The following is a 24981-nucleotide window of genomic DNA, read 5'->3' as shown; positions in this document are numbered from 1 at the left end:
GATGCTGCTGTTTGTTTGGGAATTACAGATGATTGAAATTTCTCTTTAGTTTTGATTTTGTGTTTGTATTTATCAGTATTTTATAATTTTCCCCCAGTGAACAATATTACATCAGACATTTTTAAGAAGAAAGAAGTTAGGCAGTGCCAAAAGAGAGGTAAAGATAAAGTCGGGTGGGACTTGAGAGGAAGAAGTGACCCCTGCTGCTAGGGGGTGGGGGGTGCTTGGGGGCAGGGAAGGTCCTAGAGATGAGGGGACCCCGGGTGTGGCCACTGCAGAGGGCAGGGCTTGCGAAGGGGCTGATGAAGAGGTTGGTGTTGGAGGTCAGCACATTTCCTGAGCACCGGGGTTGGGGTGGAGCGATGTGCCAGGTACTGTTCTAAGCACTTGCTATCTAAATTTAATCCTCACAGCAATCCTACAAGGTGGTCCTATTATGACCCCTCTTATACAGACAGGAAAACTGAGGCACAGAGAGGTTAAGAGACTTGCCCGAGGTTACCTAGCTCGAAATGTCTGAGCTGGGATTTGGATGGGGGCCTTCTAACTCCAGAGTCAGAATTGATTCTAGTTGGTGGTCCCAGAATGGGGAGGAGTTATTCTGGGGGGTGAGAGCACGCTGATGCTTCTTGGTGGGGGCCGGCTGCCCATTCTTACACCTTCGTCTTTTTCCTGGACAGAAACTGGCAATTACACCTGTGAATTCTGTGGGAAACAGTACAAGTACTATACTCCCTACCAGGAGCATGTGGCCTTACATGCCCCCATCAGTGAGTACTCCGCCCGGTGGGGATGGGGGCTGGGGGGCTGGGGACAGAGTGGGCCAGCCATTAGCCAGGGCTCCAGAGCTTGGCCAGGAAATGGTGAAAACAAGGTGAGCACAGTTCTGGGTCAGTTTTTAGGTGTCTAAGTTTGACCCAGGGCCACCTGCTCACAGTGGCCAAAATAGCTGAGAAGTTTCCCTCTTAAGCAGGAGCAGAGTCAGAGCCCTCTCTTAGTGGACTCAGAGGCCTGTGCCCACGTGATTGGGGCGAGGAGGGTGGACATCGCTTGTCCAAGTCCTGCTGTGGCCCCGTCCCCGCCTCCTCTAGGTGCTTTCCCATCACAAGGTTTATGACTCTCCATCCCCAAAGCCAGTGCCCCGTGATGCAGCTTCAATCTGAACAGATGCAAGAAGGAGCCCAGGGTAGGGTCGTGGTTAACTGGACAGGACAGCTCCTTCTTGGCCCCTGATGGTGGGAAGCTAAGGAGGTGGCAGGAACCCTGAGCTGGGAGCCAAGCCCTGGCTGTCAATCCCTGCTGAGTCCCAGGCCTGCCTGTGACCTGCAGCAGGCCCCATCCTGTCTCTGGGTCACCATCTCCCTCTCTGACCAGGAAAGGAAAGAGCTCTAAAGGTCCTTCCCACAGGGACATCCTGGCCTTCCATCGTCCTGGTGCCCATGAGCCCACCTTGCTGATTTCCCTCCACCTCTTCTGGATATTAGAGGGGTCTCCATCCTTGGATCCCCAAGTATCTGAGCTGGGAGGCCCATCAACCCTCCTCCGCTTCGTGTACAGGTGTGGAAACCGAAGTCTGACAGGGGCAGGGCTTGTGCAGAGTCTCAGGGAAATAGGGCTGAATGTTTAGCAGCCTTTTGGGGAGTGTTACTGCTTTTGTTCCTCACAGCAGAGCTGTGGGAATCCCACTCCCCATTCTGTGGATGGGAAGAGTTTGGTCCAAACAGAGAGGGAGGTCACTGGGGGCTCAAAGCCACTTATAGTCTAGGAAGGCCCAAGTCCCTCCTGGAGCCCTGCTGTTGGAATACCAAGGCTATTGGATAGGGAGGGAGAAGTCAGAGCCTGGAGGGTGGTTTCGGTAGCTTCCCCGGGAATTCTTCCCTGCTGGGCAGAGTGGCAGGTGCTGAGGGGTCTCCCCGTGGACAAGAACTCCAGTCCTGAGGTCAAGCACTGGGCTGGGATTCTCATCCCAGTTTACCCCTGACTGCTGTGTGACCTTGTGCCTATTGCTCTCCTTCTCTGGGCTCCAGTTGTCCATCTGTGAAAGCCCTTAAGGTATTTTCAGCCCAGGATCTGGGTTATAGACATCTCTGACATGAGATACCTGCTATGGCCCCACTGGAAGAACCTATTCCCCCTCCCAGCCTGGGCTATATGGGTCATTCAGTACCCACCGTAGAGCCAGATCTTGTGTGGGGAGAGAGGATGCGGAGATTCCACTGGGTGAGCACTAGCTTCTTCAGTTGACCCACTTGTGGTACTGATGCCCAGGCAGCAGGGCTGTGGTGGGGCTTAAACACCATGGCCTGCACCCCTCTGGGGATCCAGCTTTTCACAGCAGGTACAGGGCAGCCATGTCTGTGTTCTCCAGTGAAGCAGCGACTGCCTTGCTGCCTGGTGCCCAGAACGGTTGCTACCCAGAATGCACTTTCAGTGAGGTGTTAGTTACAAGGCCAGACTGCGACCTTTGGTTCAGCCTTTGGAGACTATCTTCAGTGCTTCCTGGGACAAGTTGAGTAAGGCCATGGAGTTAGTAAGATGGGGAGCTAGGCTTTGAATTCAGCCTGTCCATACTCAACCATGAAGCTGTATCTATCCTATATCCCATGTCAGATGGTACAGCAGAAAGGGGTGTGTCTCTTGCACCCTAAGTTTTTCCCTGTCAGCCTGGTGCATCTCTCCTGAAGGGCTGTCTACTTTTCTTTCTCTGTTCCTCATTTTCTTGTGCTTTCTGTTATGAACACTCTTTCTTTCTGTATCAGCTTGTTGAATGAATCTCTCTATTACCCACTGAAGTCTGGGGACTCAGGGATCTTCTGTGTTTAAAATACAGAATGAGAGATTTAGCCTAGATTCAACAGAGAATTGTTTTATCCAAGGCTTACCTAGAGATAACTCCTGCAAGTGGCCTCTGTCTGGTTCTAGAGATTTGTGTACCAGTGGACTCTTTGTGAAGGCAGGGGCTGGACTTGAGGGTTTCATCAGGTGGTGTCCAGGGCTGGGACTTGAGACCCTGGGTCTGGTGAGTGTCCATAAGGACATACGCTGACTGTGGAAGAAATTCTTAGAACTAGTGTTACAGAATCTGTATTCTTTTATGTCTAATTTCTTTTGCTCAGCAGAATGCTTTTAAGATTCATAACATTATCATATGTATCAGTTTTTCATTTTTTTACTTCTGAGCAGTGTTCTATTGTATGAAAATAGCACTTGTTTAGCCATTTACCTGTTACTTTGCGTTGTTTCCAGCTTTGGGCTATTATAAATAAAGCTGCTATGAAAATGCTTATATGAGGATTTTGTGGGCATATGTGTTCATTTCTCTTGGATAAATACCAAGGAATAGAATTACTGGGTCATAGGGAATAGTATGTTTAACTTTTTAATAAGTGATACACCATTTTCCACATGACTGTAGCATCTTACACTCCTACCAGCTGTGTCTGGGAGTTCCACTTGCTCCATGTTCTTGCCAACATTTGATGGTGTTGGTCTGTTTCATTCTAGCTATTCTAGTGAGGGGATAGTGGATTCTCACTGTAGTGTTAATTTGTATTTTCCTGATGACTAATGATGTTGAACATCTTTGTATTTACTTAATGGCTACTTATATATTTTACTTTGGAAATTATCTGTTTAAGTCTTCTGCCCAGTTTTTTGGTTGGGCTGTTTGTCTTTTTATAATTAAGTTGTAGGAGTTCTTTATATATTACTTTATATATTCCAGTAGGTCTGGGTTCTTTGTCATATATATGTGTTGTGGGTAGTTTTTCCTAGTCTCTGGCATGCCAGTTGATTTTCATATGGTATCATTTGATGATCAGATGTCTTTCATTTTGATGAAGTCCAGTTTATCATTTTTTTTCTACAGTTAGTGCTTCCTGGGTTCTATCTCAAGGATATCTTTGCCTACCTCAAGATGGTAAAGATATCCTCCTTTATTATCTTTTAGAAGCTTTATAATTTTAGCTTTTTTCCTTTACATCTGTGATGTATTTCAAGTTAACTTTTGCAAATGATGTGAGGTATGAGTTGAGATTCATTTTATTCCATACAGATACCTGGTTATTCCAACACCATGTGTTGAAAAGGTTGTCTTTTCCTATTGCATTGCATTGGTACTTTTGTGGAAAGTTATTTGAATGTGTAAGTATGAATATTTTTCTCTTCTGTTGGTCTGTTTGTTTATCTTTATGCCTATTCCACATGGTCTTACTTACTGAAAGCTTTCTAGTAAGTCTCAAATTAGCTACTCTTAGTTTTTCAATGTTGTTATTTTTTAAGAATATTTGGCTATTCTAGGAACTTTGTTTTTCCATATTAATGTTAGAGTCTTTTCTAATTTCTACCAAAAAATGCAACTTGGGAGTTTGTTTGGTATTATTTTGAATCTAGAGATTGATTTGGGGAGAATCATTACAGTAATATTGGGTCTTCCAATTCATGAATATGGTATATTTCCCCAAGTATATTTAGGGCTTGTTTAGTTTCTCTCAGCAGTAGTTTGTACTTTTCAGAGAAGTCTTGCACGTATTTCATTCAATATCTCCAAATATTTTACGGTTTTTGACACTACTGTGACTTTTTAATTTAATTTTCCAGTTGTCTGTTGCTATTACATATAAAAAAATCAATCTTTTTGTATTGAATTTGTATATTATAAATTTGCTCAATTTACTTATTAGTTCTAATAGATTCTTTGTAGATTTCTTAGGATTTTCTTGTACATATTAATGTCATCCACAAATAAAGACAGCTTTATTTATTTCCTTCCAATCTGTAGTCTTTTAACTTTTTTTTTTTCTTCTTCACTATTCTGGTTAGGTCTCTCCAGTACAATGTTGAATAGAAGAGAAATTAGTGAATATCTCTGCCATGTTACCAGTCACAGAGTTCAGTTTTTCACTGTTAAGCATTGTGTTAGCTAAAGTAGGTTTTTGTAGATGCCCTTTATCAGTTGTAGAAGTTACCTCTTATTTACAGTTTACTAAAAATTTTTCTTATAAATTGATGTTATATGGTTTTTTCCTCCATCTTTTGAGGTGATTCTATGGATTCTTCTCTTTTGTTAATACTGGTGAATTACATAGATTTAAAAAAAAACAATTCACCATTCCTATACTTTATTAAAACACATTAAGAATATCGGAAAGTCAAACTGTAAAATGAACTGAAGAAAGTTACAACCTGGGGATGATTATTCTTTGCCAGAAAAAATGACTTCCTTCTTTGAAGCTTCTGGTTTTTTAATAGGTTATATTTCAGGTGTATTGACTATTTCATATGTAAACATTGTGGAATAACCCCACAATCAAGTTCTTGCATAGACATCTAAATTACTTAAAGATCCAAAGTAATTCATACAGTAATTTGTTTCTAAGAACAATTTTTCCTCTCACTTCCATCTAAAATTCCTCAGGATTTTACTTACTTTTAATATAATTCCCATCCAAAACTGTCTCCTTGAGGGCAGGGAACAACAGTCTTAGGATTAGCAGAGTGCCCCGTATTTAATCAGTGGTGTGTTAATGATGGTCATAATTAAGAAAATGAAGATTTCTGGTGACGTTTTTAAAAAATATTAATTGAAGTATATTGTCATACAATAAAGTGCCTGTTATTTAAAGTGTACAGTTTGGTAAGTTTTGACCTATGCATGCACCCATGAAATGGTCACCACAATCTAATGGACATACCCATCACCCCCAACAGTTTTTTCTTGCCCTTTTGTAATTTGCTTACTACTTTCCCATCCCGAGGCAAACAATAATCTGCTTCCTATTACTGTAAATTAGCTTGCATTTCCTAGAATTTGACATATATGGAATCTTACAGTATTTACTTTTTTGAGGGGAAAGGTCTGGCTTCTTTCACTCTGCATAATTATTTTGTGATTCATCTATGCTTGCATGTATCAGTAGTTCATTTTCTTTTAATTGATGGTGAATAGTAGTCCATTTTCAGATATACATGCTACACTTCCTTTATCAGTTCACTTATAGGTGGAGATTTGGAGTATTTCTGGTTAGAGTTTGAAGCTAATGCAAATAAAGCAGTTATGAACATTTGTGTACAAGCCTTTGTAAGGACAAATGCTTTTATTTCTCTTGGGTAAATACCTAGGAATGGAATGGCTGGATCATATGGTAGATAGTTGTTTAACTTTTCACAACAGCCAAATTGGTTTCCAAAGTGGTTGTGCCATTTTATTTTCCAACCAGCAATATAATTTTCTTTTCTTGTAATGTTCCTGTCATACTGAGTATCAGAGTAATGCTGGCCTCATAGAATTGGGAAGAGTACTCTCTCCTCTTCCATTTTCTGAAGAGTTTATATAGAATTGGTATTATTTTACATAAGTATCCTATAGAATTCAACAGTTAATTTTAACAGTTAAAATTTCAAGCCTGAAATTTTCTTTGTAGGAAGAATTATTTAGAAATGTATTCCATTTCCAAATATTTGGGAATTATCCAGATTTTTTGTTGTTATTGACTTCTAACTTAATTCCGTTGTGCTCAGAGAACATATTCTGTATTTTCCAATCTTCAGAATGTAGTGAGATAAGTTTTATGACCTACCTTATGGTCTCTTCTCCTGCATGTTTCATGTCCACTTGACTAAAAAAAAAAAAAAGTGCATTTTGTAGTGTCAATTAGGTTAAGTTAGTTAATAATGTTGTTCCAATCTCTATTGGTTTGTCCTACCAACTACTGAGAAGCATCAAAAGCTTCAACTCTAATTGTAGATTTGTCTGTTTCCCCTTTCAGGTTTGTCAGTCTTTGATTCATGTAACTTGACCCTTCGTTATTAGGTACACACAGTTAGCATCAATATGCCTTGATGAATTGACCCTTTATAAAGTCGTGCAATGCCATTCTATATCTCTGTTAATGCCTGTTGTCCTGAAACCTCCTTTGCCTGTTATAACCATGACAGCTTTCTTAGGATTAGTATTTGTGTAGTATATCTCTTTTCATCATTTTCTTTTAATCTACCTTTATCTTTGTATTTGAAGTGTGTGTATGTAGTTGGTTCTTATGCCTTTATTCAGTCTGGTAATCCCCGCCTTTTAGTTGAAATGTTTAATTTATTTACATTTAACATACTTAATTGACATGGTTAGATTTAAGTTTACTATCTTGTATTTTTTCTGTTTGTCCCATTTGTTCTTGTTCCTTTTTTTCTTATTTTCATGTCTTTAATATTAATCAAAAATTCTTTAAATGCCTCTTAGCTTTCTAGCCATAACTCTTTTTCTTTAGTGGTTTCTCTGTGATTTATGATATACATGTTTAATATATTATAGTCTACCATGAATTTATTCCATAACACAGTATGTATAAAAGCCTTACAACAGTATACTGCCCATGTACTGCCCTCCTGTCCTTTGTACTGTTTTTATCATACATTTATGCCTACATATGTTATAAACCCAACAATTATTCTTTTAGCCTTAGTTATTTGTTAAAGTAACTAAGAAATTAGAAAATGCCTTTTATATTTACTTACATATTTACCATTTTCTTTGCTTTTCTTTGTGTACATCTGAATTTCATCTATTATCATTTTTTTTTTAATTCTTGAAGAACTTCCTCTAACATTTCTTATATTGTAGGTCTATTGGTGAAAGTTTCAACTGAAGGTGTTTTTATTTCACATCTTTGTTTGAAGGATATTTTTTCTGGATTTGGAATTCTAGGCTGAGAAATTTTTTTTTTGTTTAAAAATGTCTTCTAGCTTAAGTTGTTTCTGATGGAAAGTTAGAGATCATTCTGATTGTTATTCTTCTATATTTAATATATCTTCTCTGGATACTTTTAAATATTTCTTGGATTACTAGTTTTTAGCAGTTTCATTATTTGTATTTATCCTGTTTGAGATTCATCGAGCTTCTTGGATTGTGAGTGTACATTTTTCATCAAATTTGGAAATTTTTCAGTCAATATTTCTTCAAGTATTCTTCTTTCCTAATCTTTTTTTTCTCTTCTGTTGAGACTTTTCATTACATAGATGTTAGGTAATGGATCATGTTTACAGATCAACAGAAGCTCTGTTCATTTTTTCAGCCTTGTTTACACTGTGTGCTTCAGTTTGGATAGATTCTGTTGCCCCCTCTTCAAGTTCACTGATCTTCTCTTCTGCAGTGTCTAATCTACTCAAATAGGAAAATCCCTCAAGTAAACTTTTTACTTCAGTTATCATATTTTTCATCTAAGTTTCATTGGGTTCCTTTCATAATTTTTATTTTTCTCCTCATTATTTTTCATCTTCCCTGTCATTTCTGTATGTTTCTGTTAACTGGTTTTTCTCTTGATTATTGGTCACATTTTCCTGTGTTGCCTGGAAAATAATTGTTTCTTCCGTGCTGCACCCTGGGAATGCTGTGTTGTTGACTTGATTTTGTCTTCCTTTGAAAAGAATTTTGTTCTGGCAGGTAGTTAATTACTTACAGATCAACTCAATACTTAAAAAGCTGGTTTTTAAGCTGTGTTAAGGCAGGTTTAGAAGAGTTCTTATTCTGGGATTAGAGCAGCTCTTCTAAGGCATGACCTTTCTGGGTCTTAGCTGAATGCCTGAAGGTATTGAGCAAGGTCTCTCCTCTCTGGCAGGGGGAACTCCAAATACCTCCTATTCTTGTGTGACTTTTGAATCTTTACTCACTTCACAGCCCCACAGCCCCCACCCCCCATTAGCTATTTTTTGCTAGGTTTTCCAGAGACTCACTCTGCACAAATATAGTTTGGTATTCAGCCAGATTTCAAGGGGACCCATCTGCACATTTCTGGAGTTCTTTTTTGTTGCACAATTCGCTCTTCTTTGTGATTTTGCCCTGCAAATTCTCGCCACCTCAAAAGCCCTGGATTCAGATCACCATCTCCTTCGTTCACTGAGATGTTTGGACTCCACCTCTCTCAGCCCTGGTCTGGAGGGGCTCCCCAGGCAGAGAGCTAGTGTGACCAGGGGACTCACATCATGTCTTCTCTCCTGAATCACAGTTCTGCACCACCTTTGTCCAGCTTTCTAGTTGAATATGCCAGGAGGCTGGTCCTGTACCAGTTACTCCATCATGGCCAGAAATGTGAGTTCTCCAATTCTCTTTCTAAGATGAAGATCCGCAAGGAGAGGTTCCCAAGCTGACTCCTCTTGCATCCATCTCTCATTCATCCCCACCTCCAGCCTTTGAGCACGTGATTCTATTTGCCTCCAGTGCAAAGTTTCAGGGAAACCCCCAGTCTTTCCACTTCCTTAGTTGTGTGATGACTTTTCTTGAATCCTTGCATTCTCTACATTTTTATGCTCCAGTTAAATTTTCAACTTTCTGGAAAGGAGACCGCAGTGCTCTGTTATTTTTTAAATATCTCTTGTGTGTAGATATCACATGTGTGTTTCTTACAGGGGAAGTCAGCCAGTCTGTCTGAGACTCTTTCATTCTTTCGCAGGAGGAGCTCAGGTAGGAATTCCAGCATGACATTGTTCCCTGTGAGGTCAAGAGAGGGAGCACACTGTTGAGTGGAATGAGTCAGGATCCTGGGACATTGATCCTGGCGCAGCCCAACCCACACTGTGACCCAGACGTGATAGCCATACCTCTCTGAGCCTTAGTAGTCCCATCTGTCTTACACCCTTGGGACCACTGGCAGGGTAACATGTCAGGTAGCTTCATGGCACTGTTATGTGCTGTCATTGGGATCCTATCTTCAATGTGCTCTTCTTCAGCAGTTCTGACTGTAACTTTTCTGGCCGCTCATGCATTGATACACGGATTCCATAGTGTCTCTTGAGCACTGTGTTTCAGGGAATGCACCAGACACTCTGCATGGCGGGCTAGGCTGGCAGAGTTCCTGCCATCTGGGAGTATACATGCTAATGGGGAGAGAGCCATTGATCAAAGATCATACCGTGTGTCATTATTGATGGTGATCAGTCCTTGGAAGGGAAGACGAGAGGACAATGACAGATAAATGGTCCCAGGTTGGGAAGTCTGGGGGAGGCGGACTCCCTAAGGAAGAGATCTTTAAGTGTAGTATGTAGGACCAAGAGTCAAAAGTTTGAGGGCAGAGGGAATGGCATGCACAAAGTCCATGAGCTTGAAAGAGAAAGGATATTGTAGGATATGAGAAGGCGAGGAGCTCAGAGGCCTGTGAGGAAGCTGGAGAGGGGAGCGGGTCCCAGGCAGGGTGGTCGGAGCACACAGGTGATACCCTCAGGCCTATTATGCCATGTGCTTTATGCATGTTCCTGAGCTCCCTGCCCCAGCGAAAGAGGGGGGTCTCTCCCTCAGAATGCCAGGATCTTTACAGCGTGAATTGTAGACTCTGTAGAGGGCTGATCCAGAGGAGCTCCTCATGTCATTCTGCAGGGATGGAGCCTGAGGCCTCAGAGGGAAAGCAGCTTGATCAGGCTGTTGCTGAGAAACTCTCTGTTCCTGTGTGGGTCACTGCCATGGAGGGCAGAGGAACACACGGCTTTGTGCCAAAGGCATCCTTGCACAGCCGGCAGACTTGAGCCCCGTCTCATCTTGGCACTAACTTTGTGTGTGGCCATGAACAAACATTATGTCTGGGGCCAGAATAAGCCTTTGGGCCTTGAGGTTTTTTTATCTCTGAAAAATACCCGTAATAGCTGCTTACATTTGAAGAGCAGATTATCATTCAGGATGCTTCTGAGACTTTCTTGGATTCCCACAAAGTCCCCGTGAGGCTGGACATGCAGAGGGTCATCCCAGTGCTGGTGGAGGCGAGGCGGGGAAAAAAGGCCGAGAGAGGGGAGGTACAGACTCTGAGATTGCTGAGGCCGGGGGTTACAGAGCTGGGCTTCAGAGGTGGCTTTGCCTCACTCCAGATTCACAGCTGGCTCCGTTACAATGAATCACCAGCTTTGGTCCCCAAACTACACCTTGCACAAGAAGCCAGCAGAGATATTAGAAATGGACTCCAGGTGCCTGTTGGAACATTTAACATGTAGGTTCATTCTGTGGCTAAAAAAAAAAAAAAAAAAAAAAAAATGGAAACTATGACACAAGCAATCCCCTGGTGGGACTTGGGGGGCCTCTGAGGCCCTTGGCTCAGAAAGAGGGACAGAGAGTGGGAGAGAAGGCATACCAGTGTCCTTTGCCACGCAGACCTCTGAGTTCCTGATTCAGAAAGGGAGAGTCTGAGAGTGGCAGCTCTCAGGTATGAGGGTCACGAGTATTCTCTGCAGACTGAGGCCTTGAGATTTCTTTCTGGGGCAGGGGTGGGCAGATGCGGGCTTGTTTAAGTGGAGCATGACTAAAGAACTCCCCTGCGCCCAGCATCTGGCCACCACTGTGGGCAAGGAGTGGGTGACCCTCCACAGGGGAGAATGGGCAGCCCGGGTCCCCAGAGCTCACCGCATGCACCAGCGTGGTAAATGAAGGACCACAGAGTGGTCCCTCCTTTCTGCCACTCAGTTCCTCTGTGACCGTGGACGAGGCCCCGCATCCTGCTTCTTTGGGCCCGAGCTTCACCATCTGTGCCAGGAATGAGCAGAGGTGGCGGGCCAGGGGGCCCTTTCATTTGGGCTCTGCAAACAGTGCCCAGGACGGATGTAGGAGCAGGGAGGTGATGGGGCCCATCTCCACCTGCAGAGGCCCAGGGAGCAGCAGCCGGGTCCTTCTCTAGGCGGGTCAGGACTGTGACCAGGCACTGAGTCAAGACAGTACCCTCTGGTGTTACTCATTCTTGGGGGTTCTGTGAGCCTCTGGCCAGTACCAAAGGGCCCCCTTCCTCTTGCTGCCTAGCCCGCTTCCTGCCCTCAGAGAGAGTTGCGGATATCGCATGGTCTCTGAATGAGAAGACCACTGCCGCCTCCTCTTTCGTTTTTATGGTTGGATTGTGGCCAGGGTCGAGGGTGGGCCACCACTGGTAAGGGTTCAGGGCAGGGTGAAGGAGGCCAACTCATGCTCTCCCAAGACCATCAGAGGTGGAAACCGCTTGAGAGTCAGCCCCTGGTTCTCAGTGACTCCGGCTTCTACAGAATTTGCAGGTGAGGGAGACAGGGGGCCTGGGTAATGGTGACGCAGGGTTCCCCAGACAGCATCCAGGAACTGCTACACTTAATTCAATGAAAGCGTCAGGCATTGGGTCGAACAGTGTCCCCTGAGAGCAACAGTTCCCAGTCAGTGCCTGCAAGGCACCACAGAGCCCCTTGCCCTAAAACCTTGGGGGCACCATGAGGCCCCTCTGCCTCCCCCCAGCCCCCATCAGCCCCGGCACATCCCTGCCTATCTGCTTCCTATTGTAACTTCCAAGCCAGCCTTCCTTTAGGAAAAGGAGCTTAGAAACCAACATTCTAGAAGATGCACTTGGGCCTGGGTTAACTAATTCAGATGCCCTGAGAGTCCAGAGACTGGGTCGGTCAAGGGTTATGGGTGACCTACACAGTGGGCTGCTTGGTGGCCTCCAGATGACAAAGCATGAGCTGACAGAAGGTTCCAGACTGCTGGACTTTCTCTGGCTCTGAGTTAAGTGAGAATCCTTGTTCTCTGTGGCACAAGAAGAGGTTGGGCAGAGACAGTCCCAACTCTGGAATGTGGGGCCAGTGGCCCGAGAGGCCACTCACTCCGCCGGCTGGGAGGGCCCTCGGGGACTGAGAGCGTGACCCTCTCAGGTACTGCCCCCGGGTGGGAGCCGCCGGACGATCCAGACACGGGCTCTGAGTGTTCACATCCAGAGGTATCCCCGTCTCCACGCTTCGTGGCAGCGAAGACCCAGACGAACCAGTCGGGGAAAAAAGCGCCGGCCTCCGTGGTCCGATGTGCCACCCTCTTACACCGCACCCCTCCAGCCACCCAAACCCAGACGTTCCGCACTCCAAATTCGGGATCTCCAGCGAGCAAAGCGACCGCAGGTACCAACGGCCTATGTGACCCCCCCACTTTCTCCACCCCTGCCCTTCTCACCACCTGCCACAGCTGTGCCTGGGGTGATTGTTCCCTTGCAAGAGCAAGAGTGGCAGTCTCGTAGTGATCTGGGACAAATCTGGGTCCCAGCTTTGCCTCTGGCTGGCTCTGTGACCATGGCAAGCCACCTAACCTTACCGAGCCAAGTCTTCTCACCCTAAATCAGAGGGTTGTACAAGGGATTTGCAAACTTTTTTTTTAGTAGAATATTTTTTCCCAAATCATGGCCTAAAGGGCCTGTTTTATTTGACATTCACAGGGTTTAAAAATTTTTTTAGTTGGCCAGGTGCCATGGCTCACACCTGTAATCCAAGTACTTTGGGAGGCTGAGGTGGGCGGCTCACCTGAGATCAGCAGTTCGAGACCACCCTGGGTAACATGGTGAAACTCTGTCTCTACTAAAATACAAAAAATTAGCCAGGGTTGGTGGCGTGAACCTGTAGTCCCAGCTACTTGGGAGGCTGAGGCATGAGAATCGCTTGAGCCCTGGAGGCAGAGGCTGCAGTGAGCCAAGATCGTGCCACTGCCTTCCAGCTTGGGCTACAGAGTGAGATCCCATCTCAAAAAAAAAAAAAAAATTTAGTTAACTGCCACCATTTGTATGTCAGATTTTATGTAAAACTTTTGATTTCTACCTGACATTGAAAAGTCAGATCTGGCAGTCCTGGACCCACTTCCCTACAGGGCAACAATTGCCTGCCTCCTTGAGTAGAGCCACTTTTCCACAATCCCCACCATTCCCTACTGCCTCCCCAACACAACAGCTATGTGGCAGGTGTCATTTCTCATTGTGATCACACTGTTGTTTGTCTTACACCCAACCCAGTTCATCTGTTTATACTGTCTGCCTGGACCCTGTTGGCATGAGTTTGCATCTCCCACCTTTCAGGAAACTTAATTAAAAAATAAAAATTAAAAAATCATTTCAACAAGGATCTGCTCTCAACACAGCAGGATAAGCCAGATGGTTGACCACAATCTCTGGTCTCTTGCCCTCCCGTTCTGTACCACTACCTGTGAAACTCTTCCATGAGATACAGGCCCAGCAGGAAACCACTGGATGCCACCATGTCCTATGTTCACACTGCAAAGGACTCTGGCTCCAGAGGGGTAAACAGACAGTAAAAAGTGCCCAGCAGTTACTTCCTCCAGGAAAACTGGCCAGACACACTGTGTGCTGATCAGGAATTCTTAGATTCACACTGGAGTGGAGCCAGTGCTGGGCCGCCTCCCTGGACATGTGACTCGTAGAGCAGAGTGAGGATATGGTGCTTCAGGACCGTGGGCTCTTCAGTTGTCCTCAGGAGACCAAAGCCATTTCTTAAACAAATAGATGATGAAGGTGAGAACTCTGGTAAAAGGAACCACTTGGTCCTTTCCGTGACTGACGACCCAGCCGAGTGATTAAGCCATGCTTACCTGTACTCCTTAGTTCAGGAGACTAATTTTGGGTGAGGGTCTGGTTCTCTGAAGATATGTTTGTTGTGCTTAGATCTCCCAAAAGGAGAGTAGTTAATCAACCTTGAAGGTAATGGTTTTTCAGGTACCATGTTGAGAAAAGCCAATAACCGTTGTGTTTTTCAATGGTAGCATAAATTAGTTAGAAGCAGATTGATCATCACAGTCTCACTGGTGATAGATGTCGGCTCCACTAAGTGATGGAATCATGCCTTTCAAATCTTGCTTTCACTCTTGCACTTCGTGGCTGGGAGTTTTTATGCCTGCAGTTTCTGCAGAGGGCAGCCCGCAGGGTGTGGTACGTGGCCGGTCTCCAGCCTCAGTGTCTCTGAGTAGGTATTCAGCCAGCTATGGGACAGGCCTCAGGCTGCCTTCATGGGCCTTAGAAGACTCGTGGGTGGCGGGGGGTCACCTCTGGATTCACCAGCTGGGCGGGCCAGAGGGCATCCAGTTGGGAGCAGGAGCCTGCATGGGAGGTAAGATAGTGTGTGTTTGAGGAAGACACTGTCAGTCACTTCCTCGTCCTGGAATGAGTGACCCTTCATGTGTGGATGGGCGTGTCCCTGTGTGGGACTTCACCTCTGGTGGTGCACATTTCAGCCAGAGGTAGCTGTAGCAAGGAAAGCTGCTCAAGATGTGCACTGTCAGCTGAGCAGTGTAAGAGTTTGCAACCTCAGTTGTGCTAAGTTCTACCAGCATGCCAGTCAGAAGTCCTCCGAAGTACCGGTCACCCGACGTACACAAGGATGAAGATGGAGAAGGCAGTCACTTCTCTACCTCAGACCTTTTTAAAAAGGAAGTGTCTGCCCCCGCAGGGAAGTCTTATTCTGCCATCTTGGCGGGTTAGGAGCACATCCAGCCCCAGAACTTGACAATCCTTCTCTTTCCTCTGTTTTTTCACCTGTGAAATGGGAATGACAGTGCAGCCCTCTCAGAGCTCTCGGGAGAATTAGAGGGAGCATGGATGTAAAGCGTCTGGACCAGTGCCTGCTACATAGGAGGTGCTCAGCGAATGAGAGCCCCTCCCCTTTCCCTAGACAGAGAACAGAGAGGCCTTCTGTGCCAGTTTGCAGATGCTTCCCGAGGCTCTCAGCCCAGGCATTTCACAGACATCTTTTGAAGGGAGGGTGGTCTTTGTAATGTTAGCAGCTTCTGCAGGAAGGATCCTGTGTCAGGAGGCGTTGTTACAGTGGGATGATGGGGGTCGGGGGAGGTGGAAATTGGGCAGGGCCTGCAGGTGCTGCCTGTGGCTTCCTTTCCCATCTTCCCCATGGACATCCGCACCCCTGGTGCCCACAAACGAAGCACCTGCCCCTCCGGAGCAGGGTGGACCAGGTGAGAGTGGCGTTTCCCAAAGTGCATCCTCAAGATCGCCAATTTTGTGAGAGATTTTAGAAGCTAACGTTTTTAAAATGGGGTTCTGTGGGAACCCCTCTTATGTTTGGAGAAGGCGAGGTTAAGTCAAGCTAAATGGGTCTCTTTCCGGTCAGACTTCTCAGAGCCTTTGATCTCTTTGAGCAAATTGTTTCTCCTTAAGAAATGGACTGGGTCAGCTGCACATCCCAAATTGACTTGCTCCCTGAGGTCTTGATCTCCTGGATCATCTGGCATCGCCTTCATGCCCAGAGCACCTGGGAAAAGCTGGGCTGTCTTCCAGCTTAGATCATCTGTTTCAGTACCTTCTGCAGGTGGGGGTGGGACTACGTTCACAGTTTTCCACCTGGTTGGACCCAATCTCTGCATTGCGGGGTTTCCAGGGATCACCTGGGAGAGCGTGGGCCACTCAGGATGATGGCAGCCTCTAAACAGAAACACCCCAGGTGTCACTCAGGAGGAACCTGTCCCTTCCACTGGGTGAACACTGAGCAGACCTTGCCTGGTTTTGGCCTCCGGGGGTTAGGGTTGCCCCAGCTCTCCCTGTCGTGCCCTCTATTCCAGGATGTCCTCCCTGTCACCAGGGACTATCCAGCTGATGGAAGTGGAATCAGAAAACAGGCTGTCATGATCCCTGCGCTTTGGTGGGGACTGTGGCAGCAGAATCTGACAGAGGAAGTGGTGGGCGGTAGATCCAATGACTTGGTGTCACAGGTGTGGCTCTCCAGGAGCCAAAGATGGGAGACTCAGGCCCATTTGCCATCTGCTCTCTGGCTGGATTTCATCTGTGTGTTTTTAGGCATGTCACCCCCCCCATCCTGTGCCTGGGTCTCCTGGGCACTGCCAGGAGGGTCTCTTGGGACCCTGGCAAGGTGTTAGGCTACTCAGAGGGGCCCGGGGAGGTCTGGCTTGGGGTCTCGGAGCCCTCACTAGAGCTGGTTGCCCCAGCAGAGTCCTTGGCCTTTACCCAGCCTGCCCCTCCATTGAGACCTAGTGCTGACCAATCACCATTGTTCCCTTTCTCTCTCCTGTCCCCCACCCAGCAGAAAGCGCTTTCAGTCGGAGAGTAGAAGGCAAAGCACAAAACCACTTTGAAGAGACGAACAGCAGTTCGCAGAACTCCAGCGGTGAGTGTGCCCCTTGACAGCCATCCTGTATGGCAGCTGCCAGCTTCACCCGCTACCCACTGGCAGCTGCAGCAGCACCCTGTGGACCGGGGTCTTTGTGGCGCATGATGGATCTTGTTGGGAGGAAGCTGGGAGCAGGGAATCAGAGGGGGACCGCAGAGACAGGAGGGGCCTTTTCTTCCAGGGACATTCCTCTGAGCCTTGGGCATCAGTGGGCAGTGCCTCCTCTCTGTCTCCCCCACGGAGAGGGCAGCACCCCTCTCCATAGCCTGCGGCATTAACTCAGCCGACCCCAGATGGTTGGGCCTGAGAGAGCCACTGCTATGTTTTTAGGGTAGACATCTCAGCCAGTTTCTTTACAGGAGAAGCAAGGAAGTACAGTAGGGAGAGCTCTAAAAGGCTGGGCGCCACGTCTCACGCCTGTAATCTCAGCACTTTGTGGGGGCCGAGGCGGGTGGATCACTTGAGGTCAGGAGTTGGAGATCAACCTGGCCAACATGATGAAACCCTGTCTCTACTAAAAATACAGTAGATATAATCCCATCTACTCAAGAGGCTGAGGCAGGAGAATCGCTTGAACCCAGGACCAGGAGGTTGGAGTGAGCCAAGATCGCACCACTGCACTCCAGCTTGGGTGACAGAGCAAGACTCTGTCTAAAAGAAAAAGAAAATAGAGCTCTGAGAGCCAGAGGCCTCAAGTTCTGGCCTCATTTTGGCCCTGGAGCCGTTGGAACTGAGATTCCCTTCCAGCCCCTACCTGCTCAAGTGGATTTAAAGTGAGGTTCCCAGTGGTATCTGGCGCCCCCTGACGGCTGCCTCGTGCAGGACCGTGGCAGAGACCCAGAGTGTCCAGAGCAGCCACCAAGGGGCCTCTCCCACCAGACCCAGGGTCAGCCTGGTGTGGCCATGGCTGGTCACCAGCAGCCTCGGTCCAAGCAGGACACAGCAAGCTGATCTGTACCTTGAGAGCCAGGGCAGGAGGGGAGAGAAATTCTCACATTTTGGTTACATTAGGGGAAGACACCCACTCACTTTCTTGCATGGTTAAAGTTTAGTTCACCACATATGAGGTGTCGGCCTGTGCCAGGCACTGGACCGAGCACTGCCTGGGTGTGGACAGACGACGAACACAACACAACCATAGGGACCCTATGAGACAGCCAGGAGGCCAGACTCGAGTGTGAAGGCATCTACCTAGTAACGGGAACCCCACTTCGGGCTCGTACTCAGTGTGAACCCCAGCTCCACTACTTACTAGCTGGTGACTTCGGCTAGTCTCTGAATCCCTCCTCTGCTGTAAGGTGGTTGACGAACACGCATAGCCCCTTGGCGGTTGTAAACACTCAGTGAGTGCCTGGCACGATTACGTACTCAGCTGTCAGAGTTTTTTGGTGGTGATTGTTGGTTATTTTTATTTTTTAAGTAAACCAAGTGATTTGATGGCTGCTCTGCGGAAGGGAATGAGGTTTTGAACAGTGTAATCCACACAACCTCTCCAAGAGGTAGACCCAAAAGAGGGAGGGAGTGACTTGCCCAAGGCCACACAGGAATAAGTAGCAGCGCCGGGCTGGAACCAAGGTCTCCGGGTGTGCCCTGTGCTCCCAGTCAAGCCATGCTGCACCCCCTGTGCGTCCCCTGCCCCCAGAGCTAACCAGTCGGGAACAATAGTGTGAGACCTGCTGCTGCTGCTGCTGTTGGCAGCCGCCGTTTATTGAGCGCTTACTGTGTGCCTGGCATGTGTTCAGAGCTTTATATGTCTTATCTGTCTTCCTCCTTACCACAGCCCATGGGGGTCAATGTTATTGTTATCCCCACTTTTTGGAGTGGGAAACTGAGGCTCAGGAGAGGTGGATTGCTGCCCCGGGTCCCCCAGATTATAAGTGGTGGAGCCAGGATTCCCCATCTAGTCCATCTGGCCCCACTGTGGTGCCTGCTGCGTTTGAGGCTTGCCAACTGCAGGCAGTGCCAGGAAGTGGAGGAGAGATGCCAGCCGGCAGAAGCCCTCCAAAGCACAGCCGCTTGCGGTGGCTGCTCTGGTGTTTGGTACCAAACATCCCCACTCTGGTGCCAGAACCTAGAAGTAGCTTCCAGCTTCCTGTCCCAAAGTGAGCTGCCGTGTGAGGATGTCTTCTCGCCAGTACTCATGTGGCCTCACTCTTTCAGAGTGAAGGGTGTCCCGGAGGGATGGCAGTGACTTGTCTTGCCCTGCCTGGTGGCCCCAGCACCCACAGTGAACCTTGATCCTCTGAAAGCCATGGCCTCTGTGTCAAGCCTCCCCCCAGCCCCACCCCAGATTGTGAGCCTGCCTTTCAGATGCTCCCTGCTCCTGTGAAAGCCCATCTGTCTCACTGGTTATTAAGAATAAAAATTACAACGATCAGCACAGAACAGCAGAACTGGAAGAGATGGCTAAACTGTTTCTCTTTTGCAGAAACTGCAAGTCCCCTGATTTCCAACCCTTTCCCTCTCCTACAGAGTAAGTGATGGTCCCGGCCGGGGGGCTGGAGAGGGCAAGACAGGGCAGGGAAGGAACTCAGCCGGCCACATGCTCCCGGAGCCTCCAGGCTGTGTGAGATGGGCCTTGGGCCACCCCCCGAAGGCAGACCTGGCAGCTGGTGGAGGCAGGCCCAGGTCCAGCCCTGGGCAGGTGGAGCAGTTTGGATGGGGTGGGGCAGAGCCCTGACCAGCAGCTGCTTTGTGCTTCCCAGCCCTGGCAGGAGCTCAGGCCTTCCCATTCGCGGTCGTCAGGCAGCCTCAGGACACCTCTTCCGAGCCCCATCGCAGCCCTCCTTTTTCTTCTTTTCCATGCTGTTCTTCCCACCCTGCTTTCTTTTTCCTCTTCTTTCTCCCCTTTTCCCTCTTCTCCGTGAGTGCTGGGAGCGGAGAGCTGAGTGATCCCAGTCCTGTGCCCCTTGCGTCCGTTCCCACGCGTGCCCTCTCTCACTCCTCCCTCCCTCTCCCTCCCTTTCCCCATCGGATCCCCACTTCCTCCTGCTTCTCTGTGGCTTTCTCCACTTCTTACCCCTTCCCTTCTTGCTTCCCTTACGTCTGTTATCTTGGTTTTTGTTCATTCATACACTCATTCATTTGTTCACTTGGCGAAAAGTGACCTCATGTGGTTCCACAGAGAGAGCTGGGCTGTGACGCCACGAAGCTGGGTCTCTGCCCTGAGAGGGCCGCTGGTCTGTTAATGTTGATGATGTCCCTCTCCCTCCATCTCAAGTGCGCAGAACAGTGGCTGGCACGCAGTAAGCACTCAATAAATAGCTGCTCAGTTGAGCCGATGGTCTCTCTCTGCATGGCTTCCCTCTCCATCGTTCCTTCCCCAGCCTCTCCCTCATGAGTTCAGAGTCAGGGGAGGCAGGCAGGCTGGGCCCGGAGCCCTGAGCGCAGAGACCCAGTGTGTGTTGGGTTCCCACTTGCAAAGCTGCCTGCAGCCCAGCAGGTGTCTGCGTTGGCTCCGCCCCTCACGCACCTGCCTCATTTCTCCCTCCAGAACCCTACACCTGCGGCGCCTGTGGGATCCAGTTCCAGTTCTACAACAACCTCTTGGAGCACATGCAATCCCATGCAGGTAAGGGGCCCAGCAGCCCACCAGGGATACGGCTCCTCTCCCACTCCCCTTCCTCAGTTCCTGCAAATGGAAGAGATGGCCAGAGCCTGACCCGAGGCCCCCAGGGAAGGCCACTGTTTCCTGGAAAATGGTCATAGGACATGGAAGGGGGCCCTAGTCAGTCAGTTATTAACACGGGTTGGTCTGTGCTCTGCAGGCGGGGGCAGTTGGGGGGCAGCACAGGCTCTGTGGGAACACAGAGAGGTGGGACAGAGTTGAAAAGACTTCCTGGAGGTGGTGGCCTCTTATTTGGGCCTAAAGGCCAAGTAGGAGCTAGCCTGGAAGCAAAATGTCCAGGTGGAAATGGAACATGGTTTGAGATCAAGGTGAGTAGAAGCAAAAGGTGGGGATGGCCAGACATGCAGCCCAAGGCAAGCTGGGCTAAGGCCCGCCTCCGAGCAGAGTCTCATTCACTAACACCCTATGTCCCATAATGCAGTTGCGCCCACACTTGAGCACACGTCAGAATCACCAGGAGGGCTTGCTAGACGCAGATTTCTAGGCTCCATTGTGAATTTCTGATTCTGTAGGTGTGCAGAGGAGGGGACTAGGATTTGCATTTTGGGTAAGTTTTAAGACAGTGCTGATGCTGCTGGTTCAGGGACCGTCCTTTGAGAATCACCGCTCTGGAGCTACAGGCTCAGTCATCTCTCTAGGCAGCCTGTTTATCACATTTCACCACAGCATAACACGGGTCTCAGGGAGACACTATTTGCTGGAATAAGTAATTCCAAATTCTCAGTTGTTAAACATACAAATCATTGACTTCTCGCTCACATTACAGCCTAATGCACATGACCTAGCTGGGTGGCTTCCACATGGTGACTCAGGGATCAAGGCTCTTTTTTTTTCCTTATAGCTCCATCCTCTGGAATCACCACAGAGAGAGTCCTCTCTCTCTGTGGATAGGGAGAGGGGCTCTGGGGCAGGCATACTTCTTTACCATTTTAGACCACAAGTGACACCTGTAGATGCTCAAATTCCAGTGTGGAGAATTAGTCACATGACCAGCCTGAATCCGTGGGCGGAAGCATACCCAGGGCCATTGTCCCAGGACAGCTGGACACGTTGCAAAGGGAAACGTGAGTCTGGGGAGGCAGCTAGTTGTCCCTCCACCCCTTTCCCCAGAGGAATTCTCTAGAGTCATTAGAAATAATGGGTGAGAAGTGCCTGACATATAATGGGGGACAGTAATTGGTAGCTGCTATCATTTCACCTGTCACTGTTATTGTACAAATCTTTCATATCATCTCCCAGGTCTGACCTGACTAGCATAGAGTATTACAGGACTAGAATCTCTTTTGGGCTAAGTACTGATCTATTAGTGCAATCTCTATCATTCATTCATTCATCCAACATATAGTAATTGGGTATCTGCTGTATACGAGGCACTAAATCAGATAATCTTTTTCGGGGAGCCTATTATTTATTTCTAATGAACTTAAAATCAGGACAGAGCTCTGGAGTGGCAGCCCAGGCACTGGCCTCTGAGACCTGCTCTAACTGGTATGTCTTGGTGCTGTGTGACCTGCCGCAGGAAGCTCTGCCTCCGTCTCTAAAGTGAGGGCCTTTCCCATACCACGCTTCCGACCTCCTGCTTTCCTCTATCGTCAGCTGTGCCTCACCAGGGAAGGCCTCGAATGCCACCTCAAGGCATTTAGACTTGACCCCATGGGGAAGCAGGACTCCCAGGCTAGTGACAGCAGTTGGTGGGCCTCTTGGGAACCACTGCCTGAACATCTTTCTTGGTCCCGAGACTCCCACGGCAAGGCCCCCCGCATGCCTCCTCTGAATCCCCAGCACTCTGCCCGCACCCTGCCAGCTTCTGGAAGCTGAGCTGTGATTAAGGAAGAGCCTGGATGCCAGTGCTCTCCTATCCCTGGAGGCCTTTAAAATGCAAATCAGGGCCCACCTCTTGAGGTGGCCCCACCTCTCCCAAGCATCTTGACTTGTTTTCAGAGTGGAGCCCTGGGCTGCTTTGTTCTGGTTCAGCGCTGCCAGAGAATGCCTGGCCAGCAATCCAGCGCAAAGCCAGGCTGAATCCCAGCCACACTGAATCGGGGATTAAAGGCTTGGCTCCATAGAGAGAAATTAAGCATCATGAGCTGCGCAGTTCACAGCGCCGCCGATAAGGAGGATCAGCCTCAAATAACACCAATCTCATTATGGGGCTGCTGAATGGCACAGGGTAATTCTCACTAATAAACTTCCTTTCTGTGCTGTAGGAAAATCTGGCGTGCCTTGGTGACGTTGGAGAAGCGTGCTTTGGCAGTAATAATACCACAGATAGCTAAAGTTTTGTGAGTGCTTTCTGTGCGTCAGTTGTGGTACTGAGAGCTTTACATAGTTATTTCATCAGATCTTCCTGATTAGGTAATTGACATTTTCATCCCCATTATGCAGATGATGAAACTGAGGCTCAGAGAACATAATCACTGGCCCAAAGTTGCACAGCTCATAAACAAGCATCCAGTAGCATTTGAGCTTTTACTTGGTGTCAGACCTTGTTCTAAGACTTTTACATATATTCATTCATTTAATTCTCAGAACAACCCCCGGAATTAAGTGCCCATAACAGCTCCGCTTCATAGCTGATGAAGCTGAGGCACAGATTGGTTAAGTAACTTGTCCAAGGCTATGCAGTCACAGTGGCAGGCTATGGATAGGATTCCAGCTCTCGCAGTGAACTCCAGAGCCCATGCTGTCAGCATCCACCCTGTGCAGCCTTGGGTGGACCTGATAGAAGATTAGCAGAGATGGAAGCCCTCTCAGAGGTCATCTCTTTCAGCCTCCTCATTCAGTTACAGCCAGGAGGACCACAGCTAAGAGGGGTTGGGAGACCTTACAGACAGCAAGCAAGCTGGCAGCTCAGGGGTGTAGGATTTTGGAGGTGACCACACTTGGTTTCTTTCTTTCTTTTTTTGAGACAGAGTCTTGCTCTGTCACCCAGGCTGTAGCGTGGTGGTGTGATCTCAGCTGTATACCTGCGACGTCTGCCTCTGGGCTCAAGCAATTCTTGTGCCTTGGCCTCCCTAGTAGCTGGGATTACAGATGTGCACCACCATGCCTAGCCATTTTTTGCCCAGCCTGTGTGACAGAGCGAGATTCCATCTCAAAAAAAAAAAAAAATAGTAATTTTAAAAAAATTACCAGGCAAATAAAATTTACCAATTTGAAGAGTACAGTTTGATTGGTTTGGACGAATGTATGCTCTTGTTTAACTACCATGACAATCAAAATATATAACATTGACTGGGCACGGTGGCTAACGCCTATAATCCCAGCTCCTTGGGAAGCTAAGGAGGGAAGATTGCTTGAGTCCAGGAATTTGAGATCAGCCTGGACAACACAGCAAGACCCTGTCTCTAAAAAAAAGAAAAAAAATTGCCGGGCGCTGTGGCTCACGTCTGTAATCCCAGCTCTTAGGGAGGCAGAGGCAGGAGGATAGCTTGAGCCCAGGAGTTCGAGACCTGCCTGGGCAATATAGCGAGACCCCGTTCTCCACAAAAAGGAAAAAAACAAAAAGACAAAAAAAAAAAAATAAGCGTAACTTCCCTCAAAGCAACAACCCCCACCCCCCTTAAAAAAAAAAAAGAAAAAAATTAAAATTGAAAAAATTGAAAAAATTAAAATTTTAAAAAATAAAAAAATTTTTTTTAAAAAAATTAAAATTGAAAAAATTTAGGGCGCAGTGGTTCACACCTGTAATCCCAACACTTTGGAAAGCTGAGGCAGGAGGATTGCTTGAGGCCAGGAGTTTGAGACCAGTCCTGGTCACCATAGCAACACTCTGTCTCTACAGAAAATTTAAAAATTAACCATGCATGGTAGCACACACCTGTAGTCCCAGCAGTTTAGGAGGCTCAGGTAGGAGGATGGCTTGAGCCCGAGAGGTTGAGGCTGCAGTGAGCTATGATGGTGCCACTAGACTCCAGCCTGGGTGACAGAGCAAGACCCTGTCTCTAAAATATAAAAATAATATTACCATCAACCCAGAAAGTTCCTTCATGCCTCTTTGCAGTCACTCCCTTTCTCCTACCCGAACCACTGGCAGCTACCATCTGCTTTCTGTCACTATAGTTTTGCCTGTATTGGATTTTATTATATATAGAGTTCTATGGTATTCAGCCTCTTGTGTCTAACTTCTCTCACTTAACATACTTTTGAAGTTTGTCCATGTTCTGTGTTATCAGTAATTCCTTTATTTGACTGAGCTGTATTTCATGGTCTATACATATCTCAATTTGTTTATCCATTCACCAACTGATGGTCATTTAATCTCCAGTTGGGGACTATTATAAATAACACTGCTATGAACGTTCATGTACAAGTCATGTGCATGTGTAGACACATGTTTTTAACTCCTTTGGGTGTATACCTGGAAGTGGAGATGCTGGGCTATAAGGTAATTCTGTTTCATCCTGTGAAGAATTGCCAGATAGTTTCCTAAAGTGGTTGCACCATTTTTACATTTCTACCAGCAGTGT

The 24981-nt window shown here is 47.4% G+C and overlaps 1 protein-coding gene across 14 annotated transcripts in view; it reads left to right on the top strand.

Annotated features, from left to right (window-relative positions):
- The window catches only part of ZNF618 (zinc finger protein 618), a 176194-nt gene that overhangs the window by 143302 nt on the left and 7911 nt on the right, over positions 1–24981 (top strand). For 4 of the 14 annotated variants that reach the window (XM_021672168.2, XM_021672165.2, XM_021672163.2 and 1 more), the window contains 6 exons: positions 98–157; positions 681–770; positions 12631–12870; positions 16798–16881; positions 19313–19357; positions 20378–20455. In XM_021672168.2, coding sequence (XP_021527843.1) covers positions 98–157; positions 681–770; positions 12631–12870; positions 16798–16881; positions 19313–19357; positions 20378–20455 — 597 coding nt within the window. The remainder of the gene's footprint in view (positions 1–97; positions 158–680; positions 771–12630; positions 12871–16797; positions 16882–19312; positions 19358–20377; positions 20456–24981) is intronic. The other 10 variants (XM_021672171.2, XM_021672169.2, XM_064378699.1 and 7 more) reach the window with 8 other exon arrangements.

Source organism: Aotus nancymaae, unplaced genomic scaffold (assembly GCF_030222135.1).
Source record: "Aotus nancymaae isolate 86718 unplaced genomic scaffold, 86718_ANA_hifiasm-v0.15.2.pri h1tg000003l, whole genome shotgun sequence".
NCBI classification, from domain to species: domain Eukaryota; kingdom Metazoa; phylum Chordata; class Mammalia; order Primates; family Aotidae; genus Aotus; species Aotus nancymaae.
This window is presented reverse-complemented; position numbering and strand designations above follow the sequence as displayed.